At 26.3% G+C, this 14,120-nt stretch overlaps 5 protein-coding genes across 6 annotated transcripts in view; 3 read left to right on the top strand and 2 right to left on the bottom strand.

Moving 5' to 3' along the window:
* TBC1D23 (TBC1 domain family member 23) overlaps nucleotides 1-2,031 on the bottom strand; it is a 3,480-nt gene extending 1,449 nt beyond the window's left edge. Inside the window, exons 1-5 of the mRNA XM_017910613.1 lie at nucleotides 1,803-2,031; nucleotides 1,093-1,313; nucleotides 744-948; nucleotides 391-627; nucleotides 1-313 (exon numbers count right to left, since the gene is read on the bottom strand). Coding sequence (XP_017766102.1) covers nucleotides 1-313; nucleotides 391-627; nucleotides 744-948; nucleotides 1,093-1,313; nucleotides 1,803-1,825 — 999 coding nt within the window. The 5' untranslated portion in view covers nucleotides 1,826-2,031. The remainder of the gene's footprint in view (nucleotides 314-390; nucleotides 628-743; nucleotides 949-1,092; nucleotides 1,314-1,802) is intronic.
* An 821-nt stretch (nucleotides 2,032-2,852) lies between these two features.
* On the top strand, nucleotides 2,853-5,497 carry Tom70 (translocase of outer membrane 70). The gene is made up of 8 exons (XM_017910642.1): nucleotides 2,853-3,095; nucleotides 3,325-3,498; nucleotides 3,694-3,901; nucleotides 3,988-4,129; nucleotides 4,222-4,573; nucleotides 4,652-4,876; nucleotides 4,954-5,174; nucleotides 5,295-5,497. Exons 1-8 carry the CDS (start codon nucleotides 2,853-2,855, stop codon nucleotides 5,458-5,460), a joined length of 1,731 nt encoding a protein of 576 aa, XP_017766131.1. The 3' UTR covers nucleotides 5,461-5,497.
* Nucleotides 5,498-6,524: 1,027 nt separating this feature from the next.
* Nucleotides 6,525-11,442, bottom strand: Alg7 (Alg7 dolichyl-phosphate N-acetylglucosaminephosphotransferase). The gene is given in 8 exon segments (XM_017910597.1): nucleotides 6,525-6,590; nucleotides 7,121-7,284; nucleotides 7,372-7,442; nucleotides 7,510-7,698; nucleotides 10,584-11,029; nucleotides 11,134-11,172; nucleotides 11,175-11,223; nucleotides 11,325-11,442. Coding segments are annotated over 8 exon segments (1,137 nt in total). The 5' UTR covers nucleotides 11,438-11,442.
* On the top strand, nucleotides 8,210-10,343 carry Mgat3 (beta-1,4-mannosyl-glycoprotein 4-beta-N-acetylglucosaminyltransferase). 2 transcript variants are annotated; one of them, XM_017910645.1, is made up of 3 exons: nucleotides 8,466-8,546; nucleotides 8,849-9,137; nucleotides 9,208-10,343. In XM_017910645.1, the coding sequence occupies exons 2-3, from the start codon at nucleotides 8,979-8,981 to the stop codon at nucleotides 10,333-10,335; spliced, it is 1,287 nt and encodes a 428-aa protein (XP_017766134.1). In that variant the 5' UTR covers nucleotides 8,466-8,546; nucleotides 8,849-8,978; the 3' UTR covers nucleotides 10,336-10,343. The 2 variants fall into 2 exon arrangements, with proteins under 2 accessions (XP_017766136.1, XP_017766134.1); XM_017910647.1 differs by lacking the exon at nucleotides 8,849-9,137 and having other exon boundaries at nucleotides 8,210-8,546.
* Nucleotides 11,443-12,388: 946 nt separating the features above from the next.
* Nucleotides 12,389-14,120, top strand: part of LOC108555121 (E3 ubiquitin-protein ligase RNF14) — a 2,651-nt gene continuing 919 nt past the window's right edge. The window contains exons 1-3 of the mRNA XM_017910643.1: nucleotides 12,389-13,287; nucleotides 13,373-13,601; nucleotides 13,697-13,869. Of these exons, the coding sequence (XP_017766132.1) occupies nucleotides 12,427-13,287; nucleotides 13,373-13,601; nucleotides 13,697-13,869 (1,263 nt within the window). The 5' untranslated portion in view covers nucleotides 12,389-12,426. The remainder of the gene's footprint in view (nucleotides 13,288-13,372; nucleotides 13,602-13,696; nucleotides 13,870-14,120) is intronic.

Raw genomic sequence — 14,120 nt, 5'->3', positions numbered from 1 at the left:
ACAATCTAATAAAAAAAACCTAATCGGTTCAAGAGAAGTATTAGGTATGGAGGGACTTTCAATTGTACTTTCAACTAATTCTTCTGCTGACACAGGCAAGCAAAGTGCATGAGATATACATTTTTCATCAAAACCATCACCAAACATGATAGGATATAAATCCTGTCTAAAAGATAAGGGTGTTTTCATTGCATAATATTGCGCTAATGAACAAAAATCTGTTACATCTTCTGCTTCTAATGCACATGGCATAGCAGCAATTGCATCTATTATACTCTGCTTATCATTATCTTTCATACTCAAAATCTGCTCTCTGTGGAAAAGCAAAATAATAGGTCTCATTAAAATTTTAAGTGCCAAAATAAACAAAATATATTTTATAATTCTTACCTAGCATTTATTACCATGATAAGTGAAAGAAATAACATAAAAAATGGATCAGCTTGCATGAAATATAAATCCCACATTGTACAAACAGCTGGCAATGAACATACACCAGCAAATAATGTAGTGACCCATCCTTTTGTATACTGATCAGGAGACACCCTTTTTGTATCCAAGAAAGAACATAATTCTGGTTCATGATAAAGTAGTAATAGTCTTAATACAGAACTGTACGTTTCATCTCTAAAAATACATAAAATAGTACCATTATTTATAATAAAAACAAGTATATTAGTTAATTTAAAGAATAAATATTATTTCTTTTTACATAAAATAAAATTAATTGTAAAATACTATACCTAGGAATATAAAAGTCTATTATTGCTTCAAATAAATTATATGTTGCACTTCGTGGAAGTTTTAAAGCTATCAAAGGACCCAATAATTCTATCCAACCATTTCCTCTTTTATATTGTTTCCCTTTACTTTTACAATAAAATGTTAAAATAGACTCTAAATCAGAAATAATAGAAACTTTGTCTTCATCATCATTCCCTAGTTTTGCTATAATAAAAATATATTCTACAGAAATTACAATAGTTCAAAATATGTAAATAAATATTTTATTTCAGCTAAATATTATTTACAAAAATATGAGAAGTATTTATTCACATAAGTAAATCATGCAATATTATTTGAAAAACTTACCAACTAATTGCTGACAATCATCACGTATAACATTTTGTTCTGGTAAATCAAAAACTTCATTGAATTGATTTATCTGATTACCTCGACCACTAACATCTAAACAAGCTTGCCATACATCAGGTCTTAAATATGCAGGGACAGCTTGTCCCTTACAAATTGCATAAATATCAGATGCAGATGGTGCTTCTGTATCAAGAAGAGCTGCTTCTAACTCCAATACCCTAAATCATTATTTTGTATTAATATATTTGTTATGATAAAAAGAGAATAATAATATGTTAGCAAATATTTAATCATAAATTTTGTTTTGTATATGGCATAAAGTATAGAATAATTTATTTACATAAATACTTTAACACAGTAATAATAAACATCTGTAAACATATGAACAAGCTTAAAAAAATATGTAAATACTTAAAAATTCAAAGTATATTTTTCCTTAGTCAAAAAGAATTAAGAAAAAATTTATAATGCAGACCAATACGTAAAATTTATACATAATCATATGTAGATTTGCTTATTTTTAGTACACTATAATCTTCAAAATTCAAGGAAAGTTAGTGCAAAATATTGTTGCAAAAAGTCGATCGAATTAAATGGCAAAAAGATCAGTTGAAACATTTTATAGACAGAACGAACTACTGACTCTTATATTCATTAAAAAAAACAATTTATATGAAAAATATAATAAAATTTGTAAACCAGCTCACCAGGTGTTTGCCTGTAGTGCCATTTTGATAAACGTCACACTTGAATTGTAGTGTGTAAAATTGTGAATTTGATGTAAGTTATAATTTTCTGTACCGCAATAAATTTTTTTGATCACTTAACATTCTTTGTCGACTTTCATAACTTTCATCACATTTCTTATAGTTTACGGTCTCTTTAAAATTCAACGATCTATAGATAGCCCAGACAAAATTTTGCTCCTGTTGACAAACCGTTGCCATCTTTTAGATAAAATTTTGCTAAGAAAACCCGCGAATATTAAATGATACTGTTTAGAATATATTAAAAATTTACCTGAATATATAAAAGATATTTTATTATTAGCATTACATAAACTTATTTATTTATGATAGACCAAAAATTCATATTTTATTAATAATAGATATTAAAACAAATATTGTTTCTTTTAATGTTTATTAAAAATATAATAAAAGAAATGTTTTCCATATTTCTTTATATTTGATATAGTAAAATAATTATACAAATTAAAATATTTATCAAATTCAATATTTGCTTTAAATATTTACATCATTAATTTTATCTAATCAAACACATTATACTTATATTACGATATATTTTATAGAAATATATATTTATGTAAAATACCACAAGATAATTCTACACTTGTTTTATACTACTTTCTCAGATTAATATAATATTTATAACTACATTTAGAATTATACTTGCAGAAAAATCAGACAATTGTTTTAGAGTATAATTCAAAGATAAAATTATAATTGTTCAATTTAAAATTGTATATTATCCCTTATATATTACAAATTTCAGCCGTACCAGTATTTGTAACTGTCGATAAAATTAAGCGCAAACTTCAGACGGTGGTGAAAATATGTACTAAGCGATTCGCTTCTCCGAGGGTTTCGTCTGTAAGTGCCTGTAGTGATCTTTTCGCATGATTGTTACGAACTTTGTATTAGTTGTCACTGTTCATTTTTATATCGGTGAGATTAAAAGAGAGATCAAAAACTAATAAAAGTTCTTGACACTTCGAGACAGTAAAAAATTCTCAAAAAATGACGGGAGCAAGTGGCGTGAGCATGACCGGTCCACTACCAAAATGGCAACTTGCTTTGGCTGTTGCAGCACCGGTTGCTTTAGGTCTTGGTTATATGTACTATAAAAATAATTCTAAACCGTCTTCAGAACCTAGTCGTGGTAAATCAAAGAATAATTTCAAAAAAAATGGCGCACCAAGCACTGAGAAACAAATATCAATCGATGTCGATTGTCTACCAAAAAGTACGGCCGAACCAGAGGTTAGAAACACATTGATTACTATTTCTGTTTTATCGCTAGTAGTTTTTTTTATAATAGCTCACACATTTGAAGTACTTTCAAGTAAAGTTTTTATTTATTAATTTTTTATCATTAAGTCCTTACCAGGACATGAAGATATTGAGTAATTCATAAAAGTAGAGATGCTATATTATTTGCACTTTGCACTTGTATATTTTCTTTATATCAAATGGGAGTATATCATTATAGACTCCACTAGAAAAAGCTCAAAAATTAAAAGCTGAGGGAAATGAATTATTTAAAATAGGAAAATACGATGAAGCAATAAGTCACTACAATAATGCAATTAAAATATGTCCAATAGAAAATACAGAAGCTCTTGCTACTTTTTATCAGAACAGAGCTGCTGCTTATGAACAACTGGTAATAATTTTTCTGTTATAAATAGTTGTTTTACAATAATATTTTATATTCCATCGCGCGTGTGTGTGTGTGTGTGTGTGTGTGTGTGTAATATTATATATACGTATAATATATGTATATATATATTATATTTCATATATCATTCATATATTATTATTGTAGATATATTTTATATATTATAACAATATATTATAGAAAAAATATAGTAGTGTGAAAGCAGATTGTACAAAGGCCTTAGAATTAAACCCAAGATATGCAAAAGCATTATTACGTCGAGCAAGAGCAATGGAACATTGTAATGAATTAAAATCAGCTTTTGAGGATTTCACTGCTGCTTGCTTTCTGGAAAACTTTACTAATCAAACTGCAATTATGATGGCAGATAAGGTTTTAAAACAATTAGGTAAATTATACATGAACATGAAATATATAATATTTAATAAAATTGAGTAAAATTAAGTAGAAATATGAATTTGATTCTTTTTTCAGGTAGACAGCATGCAGCAGAATATCTTGCAAATAAAAAATTAGTTGTGCCTAGTAAACATTACATTAAAACATATATTAATACTTTCTATAATGATCCTGTTTTTTCTTTACATCAGAATCCTGATTATGGTAATATATCTCCGTAAGTATTATAAAGTATTTAAAGCATATATTTTCTTAAGTTATTAAGTTATAACTAAAACTGTATTCACTTTGGTTTTGTATAATTCTTAGGGGTTTTGCAAAAGTTTTACAATGTATGCAGGAACAACAATATGATGATGTAATACCATACTGTACTGAAGAACTCAACAGTTCCAATCCAGATACTGTGTCACACAAAATGGAAATATTACTCTTACGAGCTACATTTTATCTTTTATTAGGACAGCATGATGCTGCAATTGAAGACTTTGAAGTTATTATAAATACTGATGATGTTCCAGTACCCCTGAAAGTGTATGCTTTGATAAAAAGAGCTACCTTATTTATGCAATTAGAAAATCCAGACAAGAGTTTCTGTGATTTTAAAATGGCTGCTGAACTTGATCCTGAGTGTGGCGATGTTTATCATCATAGAGGACATGTATCAATAAAAATTTTTTATAATTTTATCATTACATAATAATATAGCGATTAGTAAAGATGTATTACACGGTCGTAGGCACATTTACTTATGGAAAAAATACATGAAGCCAGAGAAGATTTTAAAAAAGCCACTGAACTCAACCCCAATTTTGGATTAGTGTATGTACAGAAGTGTTATACAGATTATCGTTATGGTATGGTGGAAAGAAGCACAGAAATAATAGAAAAAGCTATGAAAGATTTTGAAGTAGCCTTTGAAAAATTCCCAGACTGTCCAGAATGTTACACTATGTATGCACAGGTATAAATGATTATTTTAAATATTTCAAAATTGGTATTAAATAATATCTGATTTCGCCATATTGTATGATGGTATAGACATTAATGGAACTACAAGAGTATCAGAAAGCAGACGCTTATTTCGCTAAAGCAATTGAAAAAGATCCAAATAATGCTACAGTCTATGTACATAGAGGTTTATTACATCTACAATGGAATGCTAATATTAACAAAGCTGTTGAATACATTAATACAGCTTTGAAAATAGACGATAAGTGTGAATATGGATATGAAACTTTAGGAACTATTGAAGCTCAAAGGTAAATTGATACTTTGAAATGTGTATATATTTTTTGTTATATATAAGCATAAACAATTAAACAATAAGCAATAACACTTTTTGTACACAGTTTTAATAAATGACTTAAATTTTTTAACAGAGGAAACATAGAAGAAGCAATAAAATTGTTTGACAAGGCCTTAACGTTAAGTCGCACACTTATAGAACTTACACATATTTTTAGTTTGAAAGATGCTGCAAAAACGCGACTTACGATAAAAGAGAAATTGAATTCAGATATAATGTTGAACTTTCGGAATATTTAATAAATGTTTATAAAGCTATACTGATCAAAATCGAAATTTCAAATAATAAATCCACATGGTTCCAGAATTAAAAAATGAAATTTCATATCTACAATATGAACAAAATTTTATACAAGGTTTTAATAGAGATTCTGTAATAGTAAAATCATTAATTGCTTTTACTTACATGCATATGTAATGTTACTTATTCAACTGGTAAAACTTGTTTCTTCTAAGGAAGAAATTTCAAGTATGTAATAATGACTGATCATTATTATTTTTTAATTACTTTATTATAGTACCTTTTTCCGATAGTTTCTATAAACAAGACTTTTGAAAGTTGCATTTATTAAATATTTAATTTGTTTTTGTTAGATCTACGATTCTATAAAGATAAAATGTCCATTATTACAATTATTAATTAAAATTTTCGTCGAAAACTTTACATTCTATTTATGTGATCTGTTATACATCTGTCTATATCTGTTTCACGAATTTACTACATTTAAATTACTTAAGTATTTTTAAATTTTTTGCTGTATGTAGAAAAAAAAGATATATATATATATATATATATATTGTTGACAAAAAGTAATTGAAAACTTGAATAATTTAATAATTTGTAATAATTTACCAATTACTGTAATCGTGAGTCCAAAACTGTATTTTGTACTACTTTGTGTATAAAGCTCATAAAACATTTTTAATTAAGTCATGTATAATTTATATATGAAAATATTAATATTATTGTTATATTATTTCCCAAAAATTATAAATTTTATTTTGTTGTAATCTAGTCCCTGATACATTGTGACATTTGCAATTAAAGACCATTACAACTTATAAAAGGGAAGGAACATGTTTTACTTTCTGATAGTACTACAACAAAATAATATTGATATAATCTATATTCATTAATAAATGTATGGTAACACTAATAATAACCATAAAATAAAAAATACACTTATATTGAAAAATTCCTGTATGAAAGAATAGGCGATATATATATATATTATATTTCATTATAAAATAACAAAGAAACTTCATATTTTACATTTACATATCTTGTTTATATATATGCTTTTTTAAAATTCATAGAAGATTGAAGCAAGAGGATATCTTATGATAAATGCTAATGAACTGCTAATAACCTGAAACATTAGTAAAGTTTTAGCAAATTAAAACATACTGTAAAACAACTGAATATATAAAGATGTGTAAATTATTAAACTTAATATTATATTTTTAACATCGATAATCGGTAACTGATCGCAATAAGTATAATGAAAATAATTTTCTCATATCATAATATGATCTGTTAATTATTATTGACTAACATTTCCATAAGGATCGACACTATTTATGTGGAAATTATTTTACTTATATTTTTGTTATAAATTTGAATGATACTTAAGTCACTTTAATATATTATTAAACTTTCACAGCTAGTTTAGTCTTTGTTTCAGATTTATTTTTACATAATATATCTTATCAGATATATTAGTATCAGAAAATTTGTTATGTAAAAAAATAATTCCAACTAAATATCTTAAAACATTAAATACATGATTGTAAGTTCGAAATTTATTTATTTATAAAGAAGTTTAATAATTTCCACATCTTTTGTTTAGCTTTTTTAAAGCTTATTGATAATTTATTGATTTGTTCACAAATACTTTACCTGAATTAATAATAAAATCAATGTAAGTGTAGGTTCTTTCACTGGACCAGTTTTAATAAGTACAAAATTTATTAATGTAAAATTATTGCAAATAACAACACCTTTGTCATCTTCTTGCCATTTTATTACATTTAATTTCTTAAATATCCATGTTATAATTTTACCTAAGAAAAAAATTCATTTAATTTCCAAACAAACATAAATATATATATCAAGTCTAAAATATAAAATATAAAAATATATTTATATACCTATTCTGCTGATATCTTGTTTATTAAATACTATAGTACTAACTTCTAATTTATCAGTTTTTTTATTATATCTGTAAATAAATATTGATATAATAATTTCTAAATATTAATACAGAAGCAGTTCATTTTAAGACTTACTTTGGTAATCTATGCCTAGGACATGGTATAAAATGAAATAATTGTGGAATACTATAAAGAAAATTAATTATTTGTGGAATGAAAAATAGTAATGTTGTTTTACTGAAATGCCCAATAATACCAACAACAGCAAATGTCATTCCAGATAAATAACAAAAAGTATCACCCACAAATACCTGGGCTGGGTACCTTAAACAAAAAAGTAATATTTTTAAACAGTTAATATTACTGCATAAAAAGATTTGTTATATATAATTATTTATTTAATAGTTAAATAAAAATACTATCTTAATACTTGTAAAATGAAAATAAATACATAGCGAAGAAAATTTTTAAAATATTCATATCAATCAAAAATAAAAAATAAGAAATAAAAAAGTAATATATTTAATGATTACATAAACTACAGTTTTTCAATATTTTAAAATATTTCAATTTAAATTAAATTTAATGTAATAATTATTTCAATAATATTATTCATTATTTAGATATATCTTGACAAAGTAAGCAATAGAATAAAATAACTAATAAAAAATTTATTTTCAAATATATTTTTAATTTATGTAGCTGTTGACTTCCATTTATTATTCATATTTCCGCAAATAATAAATTTCCATAATTAATTAGTACTTCAAGACGCGTGCGCCTTGAGAGGAATTGCGATCGCGCTTGCCAGGAAAGGACGATAAAAGAGGTTGCGTAGAAGGAAGCATTCGGGCGTGGTTTTTCAACTCGTTACGCTGCTCTCAGCAGGCGGCCTAAGAAAACTGTGAGATCTTCATGGAACGGCGGGCTATTTTTGAATAACAAATTGGATTCTTTAGAAAGAGGTGAAAATATGTGGCATTATGCTACAAACGACCCTACGATTAGTAGAACACCAAAAGTTGGTTAGGAAACGTTGTTCCATTCATTAAAGAAGTTGTTAAAGAGCGATCGAGGCCATTTAAAATTAAATGGCACGTCGAAGAGCGGTGACATCACGATTTAAACGTCACGACGCGAAGGCATTCACATCATTAGCGTCAGACTATATTGTGAGTTTATACACAAATTATGTACACCTTGTATTTGAAACGTCATTGGAAATTATTCGCCGGTTAATATTTAAAATTTACCAACATAAGAAAAAACTACACTTCACATGTAAATCCTTGTGTAACATAAATTTTTATGGCATATATACATTTTTTATTCCCTTTATGTACTAAAAATGATTTTTAAGTATTAATTATCGCTTACGCTGAATACAATTGTTTGCTTATTAAAAAAATGAAAAAAATGTGAACTCTAATCTTCATACAATGTATTATCAACAAGTTCAAACTTCGTTTCATAGACATACACATATATTGATTATATACATGCTTATGGATGGATCTCTTTAACAACGAAAATATTATGATCAAAGTAAAATTCTTACAAAGGATAAAATGAATAACTAACAAATTAAAGCAAAAAATAGTGCCATGCAGCCCCGCCTAGATGGGAAACTGGCCTTACTATATACATTATTAGTCTTGCAAGTTCTGATTGTTATGATTTATGTTGCTACAACTCCACCTCCTGAATTAACTGTATCTACAACTCATACCTCTGTTACATTTGTCAAATTTGAAAAACCACAGGTAAGATTTAAATGAGTTTTCTTCTTATTTTTAATCTTATCAAAAATTTCAAATATATATTAAATTTCAGAAACTGAAAATTCGACAAGCTATTCATAAAAAGTTTCCCATCTACCAGACAATCAATGAGGAGATAGTACTAAATGAGATCAAGACTTTCACTCTATTTGAAATATATAATCATACTATCTGTTGGAAACATGGAGTGGATAATCAAAAAATGAGAAATAATGAAGATCTTCAAAAATGTATTTGTATTCATGGGTGGCATGGCTCAGACTGTGGACAACCAGAAGTAGTCTGGAGAGCAATTATGGCATCAAAGCAAAATGTTAGACTGAAACATCGTAAAATAGCTAGACGCATTATTTATACATTTTTTGTACAAGAACATAACTCAGCAATTGCAGAGGTGATAGTAGAAGAACTATATAATGTAGTAGATCTTTTTGTAATCTGTGATTTCAGTACTGCAGAGGATAATTTTCATCATAAATTACTTAAGGGTTTATTACAACATAAACAGAAGAAAATTTTATATATTAATATAGCAACAAAAATCCACAAACCACTGAGAATAGTGTCTAAATACATTTGGGAAAGACTAAAGACTGTAGTACGAAATTTAAAGGATGATGATATTTATATAATGACTGAACCAGAACAAATATTAAACTCCAGGGCATTAATGTTCCTCAAGGTGTATAATGGATGGCCACAACCTATTGGTTTTAGATTAAGATGGTCTGTTTATGGATTTTTCTGGCAACATCCACTTAAGACAACAATATCAGTTGGTGCATGTACAATTGGATTAATGCGCGAAGCTTATCAATCAAATTCTATCTTGTTAGAACAACTAGAAGGAGATTTAAGTGAAAGAGATAGCTTAGGCCTAGTGATAGGTGATTTAAATCACTATGGAGGATGGTACTGTTACTTGTGTCAAGCACCTGCAAATATTATAACTAGTTTACATAATAAAGTTAAATCCAAAGAAATTCAAATAGAAAAAACTATCGATGTACCATTCATTGAGGACCTAATAGGAAGTGGACTGTGGTTAGATGGGAAAACTAATCTCCTAAGAGTATCCAAATCACGGGACCTCTATTTTGCGCCTGAAATAATACTTAATAATACATGGAAGTATGACTGGCTAGTAGAGAATTTTTACGCTAAATTAGACTATTATTGACATATTGGTCACACCTGACTGTGATATTAACTCATACTCAATACTCAATGTAAACTATATAATATTGTACTGAATTTATATACCAAAATAATATGTTGAATGAATTGTGAATGTTAAATGATTTATATACACATATAACTTATGAAGAAAACAGTTATAATTATTTTTTTCTGATTTGAATATATTATTTCATATACTACAAAATTTCATTTATGCGTAATTATTTACCTAATATACATACAACTTACCAATTAAATTTTAATAAACCCAATGATGTAGCTATATATGGAAGCATGAAATACAATGAGAATTGATGTGCTTTCCAAAGATCCCCTGATAACTCTATTACATTAAACAAAAGAATGCTTATTGAAATCACTAAACTTTGTCCAACTTCTAAACCATTTATACCAGCTAATATATTTATAGCATTTGTGCAAAATACTGCTAGCATCCCCATATATAAATAATAAAATATCCAAAGATCCATAGAAAAACCAAACCATGGTCTTAAGGGTTTTGGCACAATAATTAATGTAGAGTTAAAGTTAATATAGTACACCATTAAAAGTGGTAAAGAAGCAATAGTTGGTAATAATAATTTGTGCCGCCAACGAAGATCCAAAACATCATCAGCAAAACCCAAAAGTAACATACAACAAATTGAGAGTAAAGCTGCCAAAAACTCCATAAACTGTAAGTGAAATTTAATGTATTATATGCTATTCATTGATATGTTATTTTTCGCATAGAATATACATGTTGAATAACAGTTTACAAAATATATTTCTTGCATACCTCATTATGAGGGAAGTTTATGTCATTAAATAAATAATTTGTAATGTTATAAGTAAAAGACATCCAGTGACAACACCTAAAGCTTCAGGCCTGTAAAAAAATTAACATGTGCAAATTACCTGTGTCAAAATTAGTGTCCATTAGGAGAAAAGCTCAGGCAAATAAATACTATATGGCTTCAAGAAACTCACACTTTTTCATCACTCTTCTTATTCATATCAATGCCGTATAGGTTAGCTTTAATAAACATATCTTTTATCCTCGGAATTAAACGTATTGTTAAAAAATACACAAAAATCGACATCACGAAATTAATCAAAATTGGAAAAATAAATTTCCAAGTGTTGTTGTTATATTTCACGTTGAACATTTTTAAAACCATTTAAAAATATAAAACAAATCATATGATTGTCGTGGTCATCATTACAGATATTACCTATTATCTATCGTTCTTTAATGTACATAGATAAACTAAATACAATAACACTTCTTTTAAAATATTTTATCAAAAAATGACATCTTAATGTATACATTTTTTGTTTTCAAATGTGAATACATCGAACACATTGTATTATTACAAAATATAGGTAGGAGAAGAAATCGGTTGCAAAATTTAACTCTAATTTGTGAAATTTTAATAACAATATATTAACTAAATATTTTTATTTGTTTACTTTACATTTAAATTTTAGAATATTTACATTTTTTTTTTAATTTTATATAAAAAATAATACTTTTAATTTCTACATACGCAAAAATTTGTGTAAATTATAAAAAGTTGTAATAGTAATACAAATTTAGCTTAAAAATTATTCCATAAACTTACTGTTTGTTTTCAATAAAAAGTTCTTTTGAATGATTATGTATATAAATACATTATTAAGAAAGCATACATTTTTCTTAAAATACAATTGAGGTAATGTAATATTGCAATATCAAAATAGTTAATATTTAAATATAATTACTTAATTTACGTTATTCCTTTTTATTTTCTATTCTGATAGACAATATTTATTATGTTTTTTGATTTACCAGAAAAATTGAAAACGATAATTTTTAATCAGTGTGTAATATTACCTAACCTAGAACTGTCAAATACATAGTATATAATTTTGTAATAAAAAATAATGTGAAATTAGCATATATACATGAAGATTTATATTATTATTCATTGACAAAATTTATACATGTGCTACATATATACATAAATTTTTTTTCCAATTTTGTTTTTTTCAGTGCTAAGACCATTTTAATATTACTTTTTTTCTACAATTGAACATTTAATTTATATAAATGGATAGTGAAAAACAAAAAGATGAAATCATTGCATTGGGAAGCATTTATAATTCAGAAGAATTTTCGTATCGCAAAGAAAATGATCGGTACCAATGTACTTTCATGATATTTCTAAATTTACCTGTAGATTACCATGTAATGTACAAGGATTTTAGACAAATGGATGAACCTAAACAGAAGATTAAGATATCTCATTTACCACCATTAACACTTCATGTCTTTTTACCAGAAAATTATCCATCTGAGTTACCACCTAAATTTACTTTATATTCATCTTGGTTATATCTTTCACTCTTAACTAAACTGTGTAAAAGATTAGACAAATTATGGGAGGAAAACAAAGGTCAAGAGATATTGTTTACATGGGTGGCTTTTTTACAAGATGAGACTTTGGAATTTTTAGATATACAAAATAATCTTAATATGAGCCGTGCTTACACACGTTATATTCAAACAAATAAAATATATCATGCAGACAAAGAATATGCTGTTGACAGTGCAAAAAACAATACAGGAAAAAAGGAAGCTAATGCTAGACATTTAAGTAAAAAGAATTTATTGAAAAAATGTCATGATAGAAGGGCTGTTCTAGATTGTCCTATTGGCAAAAACCCTATTCAAATATTAATTGATTACAGTGAAAAACGTAATCAAATTGAATTCAAGAAAAACTTTTATACTTGTAAGATTTGTTTTGTAGACAAATTAGGAGAACATTGTACACAATTTTTACCTTGTGGTCATGTATTTTGTAAAGATTGCATAACTGGTTACTTAGAAGTAAGAATTAAAGATGCTAATGTACAAAATATTTATTGTCCAGAAGAGAAATGTACATCTGAAGCAACTCCTGCTCAGGTGAATCTTTTTCATTCTTCTCCTTATAAAAATAATAAAAATCTTTTATTATTTGATATACTTAATATTTTATTAATGTCTTTAGATAAAAGACTTGGTAAGTTCAGAATTATTTACAAAATATGACTCTATACTTTTGAGTGTCACATTAGATAGTATGGGAGACATAATGTATTGTCCAAGACGTAATTGTCAATATCCAGTTAGTTGTGAACCAAATGAACAAATGGCAAACTGCCCAGTATGCCAATATGCATTTTGTATTTATTGCAAAATGGTATATCATGGTATAGAACCATGCAAAATTTATTCAGGTATATTAATATAAACTATTGTTTATTGACATTTAAATTTTATTTAATACTTCAGGAACCTATGTAAATTAATATTTTAATTTATTTTATTACAGTTGAAATACAAAAAGTGATAGCTGAATATCAAGAATCTTCTAATGATAAAAAACTGCAAATGGAACAACGTTATGGTAAAAAGCAGCTCCAAACTTTAGTAGAAAATGTTATGTCTGAAAATTGGATTAAAAGTAATAGTCAAAAATGTCCTAAATGTCAAGCTGCCATTGAGGTATTAAAATTTTTATATATTTATTAAAATTATTAGGAATTATTATTAATATTCATGGATTAATAGTAAACATGAATATTATTTAAGATACATATCATGAATTGTTTATGGAATTAAAACATTCATATAGTTGAAGATAAAAATAAATTTTAGTTCTAATCCTTTTTAAAAACTTTAAAATAATAGATAAAGCTACATAATATTTTATACAGTAATTGAGATGATTTATAATTAAAAAAAAAAAAAAAAAA

Source organism: Eufriesea mexicana, unplaced genomic scaffold (assembly GCF_001483705.2).
Source record: "Eufriesea mexicana isolate 0111107269 unplaced genomic scaffold, ASM148370v2 scaffold76, whole genome shotgun sequence".
Lineage (NCBI taxonomy): Eukaryota > Metazoa > Arthropoda > Insecta > Hymenoptera > Apidae > Eufriesea > Eufriesea mexicana.
This window is presented reverse-complemented; position numbering and strand designations above follow the sequence as displayed.

What these genes read in the sequence shown, in the direction of transcription:
- Tom70 (XM_017910642.1), top strand. Translation starts at nt 2,853, where the DNA reads ATGACGGGAGCAAGTGGCGTGAGCATGACCGGTCCACTACCAAAATGG. An exon ending in TAAGGTTTTAAAACAATTAG is followed by an intron (nt 3,902 to 3,987) that starts GTAAATTATACA and finishes TTCTTTTTTCAG; the next exon opens with GTAGACAGCATGCAGCAGAA. An exon ending in GGAACTATTGAAGCTCAAAG is followed by an intron (nt 5,175 to 5,294) that starts GTAAATTGATAC and finishes ATTTTTTAACAG; the next exon opens with AGGAAACATAGAAGAAGCAA.
- Mgat3 (XM_017910645.1), top strand. Translation starts at nt 8,979, where the DNA reads ATGCAGCCCCGCCTAGATGGGAAACTGGCCTTACTATATACATTATTA. An exon ending in TCAAATTTGAAAAACCACAG is followed by an intron (nt 9,138 to 9,207) that starts GTAAGATTTAAA and finishes ATTAAATTTCAG; the next exon opens with AAACTGAAAATTCGACAAGC.